General features: G+C 44.3%; 1 protein-coding gene across 11 annotated transcripts in view; it reads left to right on the forward strand.

The window, feature by feature from the left end:
• The window catches only part of sox6 (SRY-box transcription factor 6), a 166,644-nt gene that overhangs the window by 128,970 nt on the left and 30,679 nt on the right, over positions 1–6,995 (forward strand). For all 11 annotated transcript variants that reach the window (XM_016485751.1, XM_016485755.1, XM_016485756.1 and 8 more), the window contains one exon: positions 887–966. In XM_016485751.1, the coding sequence (XP_016341237.1) occupies positions 887–966 (80 nt within the window). The remainder of the gene's footprint in view (positions 1–886; positions 967–6,995) is intronic.

Here is a 6,995-nt window from a genome sequence, read left to right on the forward strand (position 1 = left end):
AAGAGGGAGGATATATGTTTACCCCTATGCTTGTGGCTTAATAGCTCCATATGTTTGTGAGAAGAAGTGACAGGCAGAAGTGGGGGCTGAAAGAGGGCCAATTACCCTTCCATGGGCATGCTTCAGTCAAACCTCTGCTCTCTGAGCCAGAGACAGTGTTATATACACCAACCACAGCACAAAACACATCTCGCACACTTAAACACACACTTTCAGAGGCACTCAATTATCTGTATAAGGTTTCCAGAGCTATATCTCCAGGGGTTTTTTGTTCAAACCTGTAGTTTTTCATCGGATTCCTATTGTGTTTTCCGTTTGCCCTATTGTATTGTTTGATTCTTTTGGATACGTTTGATCTTGTGATGAAAATGTCTTTCAAGCTGCATTCAGATAAGAAAATTGTCTTGTTAAAACCTGTTGAAGTTGGCGTCTCTACACTGTTTCTCTCTTTCACACACATATTTTACTGTGCCATATCACATTGTAAAACACATAATGGCATGTAGAACAATAGTATGACTAGGCAAGCTTCTCACAGAACATGATATAAATCGTAGTTACTTACGAACAATAACGTAAAAGGGCATAACCTTGAACACAATGCACAGTCAGATCAGAAAAGACTGTGCAAGTGTGGGCAAAGATAAAAAAGGGAGAAGGAAGAAAGCCCGAATGTGAGAGAAAGAGAGACGTTCCTGTGTAAATCCCGCTCTGCTCCGGCCAGCTGACTCTTTTGTGAGTGCAGATGTTTGGGCTGAGTGCCGAGGCTGGGTGCAGGCAGGCCCACAGGAACTGTGTTGGCACTTGTCTGGCCTGCCGTTGGGCCGCTCATTGTCTCAACCTGTGCGCATTGTTCACTATCTCCCCCTCCTCCTTTCTCCGACAGGTGATAACTACCCGGTGCAGTTCATTCCATCCACAATGGCAGCTGCTGCCGCGTCAGGACTCAACCCTCTCCAGCTCCAGGTATGTACAGTCACAAAAGAATTTACGGGCAGTGGGCCAAGCCCTCAGCACAGTGTGAGCAAACCAGCTGTATGCTAAATAACAAGTTAGAGCTAAATCACTCACACACCGGTCCACCCCTACAAGCTTAACACCTTCCATGTGCAATATAGCCCATTTTTACAGCGCAGTCTTGACGCCTGTGCATGGGAACCGGTTGTTGCATCATTGAAGGGTATTTCGGAGGCCCCTTGTGCCTTAATTGCTTTCTCTTTTGAGTAACTTTGTGGTAACGTTGCGTATCATAATGATGGAAGAGCTTCCAAGACCCTCCGGGCTGCCTTGGGAGCATTTCTCAGACGCTATCTCTATGTGCTTAAATATCGATTGACACCTTCATTAAAGTTTATCTCCTCATGCTTGTCATTTTAATTGTTTCTTTTAATCCAGATTTTTGTTTACTTTCAGAAAGAGCGTGTTTTATTTTTCCAACTAATGCCGTTAGTCCTTCCTGCTTACTCAGAGAAATTAATCATTAGACTTGTGCTTTGAAACTTTAAATGCACCTAAGTTCCTCTAAGTTATTTGAGAAAAGACAGAAGGATCAAATGAACGAGAGCAGAAGGCGATGGAGCTCGCAGCCACATAGCGGATTCATTTATTCATTTTTTTCTCGCTTTTTTATTCATAGACATTTGTTGTTTTGTCAACAACAGTGGTAAGCGGTTGATAGCAATTAGACATTAAGCTCTCTGATAGCTGGGAATGTTACAAAACAAAGCTGAGAGCGGAGGGAGGAGGACGTGCGGGGGAGAGAGGATAGGAGAGCGTTTCGTACCTTTTCTTCTTGCTGATACATGTGCACAATTTGTCCTTCAGAGCTTATCGCTCTCAGCATTAATGAGCCTTGGCAAGTTGGAACAATGCTTGCAGCTGGAGCTGGAAAGGTCTTTGCTATAGCATGCGACTTTGGGGAGAACAATCATCTGTGTTGAAGGTGTGGAATGCATCTATTCATGTTAAAGAGCGTGAGTAGAATATGCATGCACTTGTAAAAACGAGCTAAACAGGGAGCGAGCTTGTGATGCAAAAACAAATTGAAAATCATTTGGATCCGTACGCGTAAGCGCGTCTTCCCTCCTCCCTTAGGAGTAAGCTGCAGTAGCGTAACCAGGGGCCGTCCCATCTATTAATAGCATTTCTGATGGGTCAGCTCGAGTCTGGGATAGTCATATATCAGGAGGCACCGAGACCTCTCAGCCATTCATTGTGATAATAGATTTAACCCTGGGAATGGGCTGAGAGCAAGCCTCCGAGTCCATGACTTGGCTGACCTTTAGAAAATACAGTAAACACAAATGAGTTGCATTCCCATTAATTGAAGTTTGCCTGTCTGCCGCAGATTTAGCCGAGCAGATTGGTATTTACTCTCCGTACCCTTGAGTCTAAGAAAGCCCGGCTAGTCAAACATACCCTTTCCGCCGCAACTGAGCTTCGATCATCACGCGGAAGATGATTAAAAATGATCAGGACGGAGATAGAGGAGATGAATCTCATTCCGAGTGCGACGGTAATGCCGTTAACGATCGTGTTTTGTCTGTCGGGCTAAGACATAGAAGTTGCACACAATAGTTCACTTTGAGGACAAAAGTGCAGGCAAAACATTCTTTTGAAAGAAAATGATGAGGTTGTAATTAAGTGAGAAAGGGAGATGCGGACCGATTTGTACGGCAGTTAGCATGTGCTAGCATGCGGTCGGGGCTGCTTTTGTCTCTCTTCCTTTTTGGAGCAGAAATAACCAGCTTTGAATTCCTGTCTTAAATCAAAGGAAGCGGATCTTTCTAAATATGTCAGATAAATGAGGGCCAGCACTGGGTCAGTGTTAATGAGAGGTATGTATGGACTTGTCTGCTGTGTCTGGGTGATTATCTGTAATGGCAGTATCACTGAGCTCTCGCCGCTTATGCATCACTGATCCGCTCGGTGGGAGTGACCTCACCTATGAGATCCCCACTTCCTGTGCCAGTGGACCCACCCACCCCGTGCCACTGGCTGGGTACATCTGTCTAATTAGAATATCTTCACTTGTCAGCAATTCTGGCAAGGTATCATTTTCCCTAATTTTCTCAGTTTAGACTGGGGAAATATATGAACCTTAAAAAATGCTCTGATTGGAAAGGAATTAATTCCCATAATGCTGTGCTCGGTCATGCAGGAAGAGAGACGGCCGCTCTGCCAGTCTTAATGTTGCCGATGCTACGGCTCACAATTTTACAGTGTCATAACAGTTAGTGGGCTGGTTGTTGAATGTCTCTCTCTCTTTCTGTCTCTGTCCTGTCTCTTCCCCGTCACCCCGGCCCATCCGCAGGCTAACAAAAGGCCTCAGGTCCCGGGGAGTGGAAATGAAAGCGGCCAGGCGATCTGAGAGCGTAATTTGCTTGTCAATACATTTCCCTCGACTGCGCCATGCGCGTACACGCACCCGCTTGTCACCGCGCGTCCCAGCGCGCCGAGTAATTTCGCTCAATGCGTCCCTGACAGATTGGCCCTCGTCTGCAAGTCACCAGAGAAAAGCCGCTCAAACTATTCCCCAGACCGCATGTCTCTCTTCATTAAGACCCTCTCAGGGTTCAGGATGAGCTGGGCACGGCCTCCAAACAATGGCTCCATCCCCCGGCGTTGCTTCCCTATTAGAAGTGACACCTCTCACCTCCAGGCGGAAATTGTGTCGGATTGTAGCCGTATGGCCAGACAGTCTAAAAGGAATTATCCTAATTCTACAAAAGAATTCGATTTTATTTTTTGTCTGCTTGAATTGGCATTTAATTTGCCAGCGTACAAGATCACCTTACATCAATTGCTTAGAGGAAAACAATTTCCTTAAAGCCATTCTGTCCTTGATATATTGTTTTGCCAAGAGCCCTATACAAATCTCAAGTCAACTTGTGAGAGGCCTGTTTTTTATCATTGGAAGCAGTCTTTTGGGTTTAAGCAGTCCTAAAATAAAGCATCATGGGATAAAGCCGAACATCTGGGTCTTCCCTGTGGCATATAATAGAGGGAGAAAACACAAATAGGACCTGCTGACCTCTGTCCTGCTCTCTCTTTTACTGTTTTTTTTACTCCTTTCTTTATTTCCTAATCTTTTTCTCTCTTATTCTTCAATCTCACTTTATCTCTTTCTTTTAATTCACAAACTCTGTCACAGTTTTAAACTTCATGCAAATTAATTTACTGTGTATATATAACGTTCTTTAATTTATACATATTTAATTTAATAATTAATTTAAAAAATAATAATTCATTAAAAGTAATTTCTTGTTTCTATTTCTTTACATACATTTTATTTTGACCCAATGAAAGCCCTTAACACTTTTAATAAAGCAATTGTGTTTAATGCACATTTTAGGTGTTACAGTAGGTCTGTTATCAAGGTTTTTATTAATTTAAATCATGTCACCTGATACTTCAATTTTAAGTAGCATCTATTAAATGATCCTCACAGACCCCAAACAGAACATGAGGGTTAAATTTATATAGCATTTCTCAAGTTAAAGGTGCTTTATATAATGCTATTATTACTGCTAACACATTTAAGAGTCAGGGAAACTTCTCCGAAACTTCTGCTGGGGATGAGGGAAGAGAGGAAATACTGTGTTATCTTTTGTTTGGATGCTCATGTCTCTGCATTCCGGATGTGTGGAGGGAGCAGGGCTTTCTGCCACAGCTAACAAGTGGAACACTTTTGACTATGAGCTGCAGAAATGAGAGCGAACAGCTGCTGGTGTGATTGAGGAGGAGAGGAGAGAAAGAAGGAGAGGAGAAAGGAGTGGCGCGTGCTGTGCGAGACAGACTCTGGAGAGATAGCCAGAAGACAAGAGGCAGTATGAGCACGGGGCAGAGCCTCTAATGGGAGGGATAGGTGGACATCTGGATGGATGGAATTGTAAAACAGAGAGGCAAGTAAAAGAGATACAGACCATCTAGCTTAGAATGACCACCTGGGTTGATACCAGCACAGGGTTATTATTAGTGTAGGCTTGTATAGCAGAAATGCGCAGAACATATCCTACCCTTCAAGTTAGAGGAGCTATGTAAGGAAATAGAAGGAAAAAATGAGGTGGATGGGTTGAGATGGGGGAAGGGGCAAATGAACGAGGGAGCAGGCTGGGCGCCAGCAGATGGGACAGATGTCTGGCCATACTGGAAAGCATTGGCGCAGCGCACTAGCGCACCCCTGCTTCCCTTTCTGACATCTGGGCCAGCCTGGGTCAGCCCGCCTGCCTTGGGCAATGAGCCTGGACAAGCCTTGTGGCAAACGGGCGCGGGCGCCCCAATGCTACTGAAATGGCAGAGTCGGCCATGCGGCAGTAACGCAGTCCTCTCCCCATGCTACCGCTCAGCTGTGCCCATACAGAGAGCCGAGGAGGACGCACAAACACAAGAGCCTTAGTGTATGTAATTTAGTGTGCTTGTGTGTTGACGTATGATAATGTATCAGTGGGGTTTTTTGGGCCTCATGGACACGTTTCAGTGAGCTCAGACTGGGGCCTGTGCGAATAAGTTGGAGAGACAGTCATGCACCATTATAGCTAGAAGCACTAAAATTGGCTAAATCTGCCACTGTATTTCACAGCATCTGCCAGAGAGCAGTCGGCCCCTCTCTTTAAGAACAAACAAGAGACTCAAGTTGTTTTTTTTCCTCACATGATGGCCTATTTGCCCGTCATATGTGCTCAAATCTAGTGTTTCATGAGCCATTTCAGTTTGCGGTCTCATTCCAGAGAAAAATTCAGAAAATATACACACTGTGAGCACTGTGAACCATAAAGGTTAAGTTTATTACCATTGAAAAAAATCATACTAACCCCAAATCTTTTTGTTTATTTTTAAAGAAATAGATACTTTTATTGAGCACGTACATATTAAACTGCTCAAAAGTGGCAGTAACTTCCTGGAAAAAAGTGTATAGTGGTTTAATGTGAAACAGCGCAACATTGACGTAAATAAGAAATGTTTCCTGAGCACCAGATTTCCAAACATTTTTTTTTTTACTTTGTGTATAGGATAATTGAGTATTGAAAAAGTTGTGATTGAGATATAACCCAGGTCAGATTCGGACCCCCAGCTCTGATTATTACATCCATTTTTAAATTGTAAAACACAGTGTCTCTGAATGCTGTTTGACTGAAAAAAAAAACAGCATAACCGTACCCTTTTCGTTTATAAACAGTTTATCCTGAGCATTTACATACCTTTACACAGAGCTGGAGCACTGAATTGGCTCTCCAAGACACTTGAAAGCAAAGTATCCCTGAGTGTTGATGCATACAGCAGCGTGGTCTGAAAGTGTCGGGTAATCTGGATGATCTGCAAATACTGTTGTTGCAGGCAGAATCGGTGGGCCCTCTCATTTAACCTCTTCTGTCTCCAGAGGGGTTGCTTTTAATTATCAGAGGCTAACCGCCTCACCTTGGGCTGGACCCCACTCATTTGGGATCCACGGACTGTGAGATGGGCTTGGCTCATGTGTGCAAGAGAGGGAGGTGGGAAACATTAGTCTGGCTGCGTGTGTGTGTGTGTATCGCTCGAAGTATGAGGACCGCGGGCGAGCGAATTGAAAAGCCCCATTTCCCGAGCCCCTCTCTCTCTAACTAAGCTGTATAGCAGCGAGTCATTTAATGCTCAAGTGGACAAAGGTATTACCTGAGTCACTGGGGTGGATCAGGCCTTTTCTCTGCAGGCCTTTCTGAAACCACATGCTGAGAGCAGCTCAACATCTCTGCCTCTCTTTTCCTTTAGCTCGCTTTTGGCCTCTCTCTTTCTCTCCAGCAACACTAGTGTTCTGTCCCCATCAGCTTCCATTTCCTCAGAGCCAGCAGCTTCAGTACACACTGTAATAGCTCTCCACTGTGTTAGATTGCTGCTTATACACCACTTGTATGTCTGTTGGTGTTACAGCACACATGTGTGTTTTGAGCGTGTGTGTGTGTGTGTGTGTGTGTGTGTGTGTGTGTGTGTGTGTGTGTGTGTGTGTGTCTGTGTGTATG

The sequence above is a fragment of the Sinocyclocheilus anshuiensis genome, unplaced genomic scaffold (assembly GCF_001515605.1).
Source record: "Sinocyclocheilus anshuiensis isolate Anshui unplaced genomic scaffold, SAMN03320099.WGS_v1.1 scaffold529, whole genome shotgun sequence".
In the NCBI taxonomy this organism is placed as follows: Eukaryota; Metazoa; Chordata; class Actinopteri; order Cypriniformes; family Cyprinidae; genus Sinocyclocheilus; species Sinocyclocheilus anshuiensis.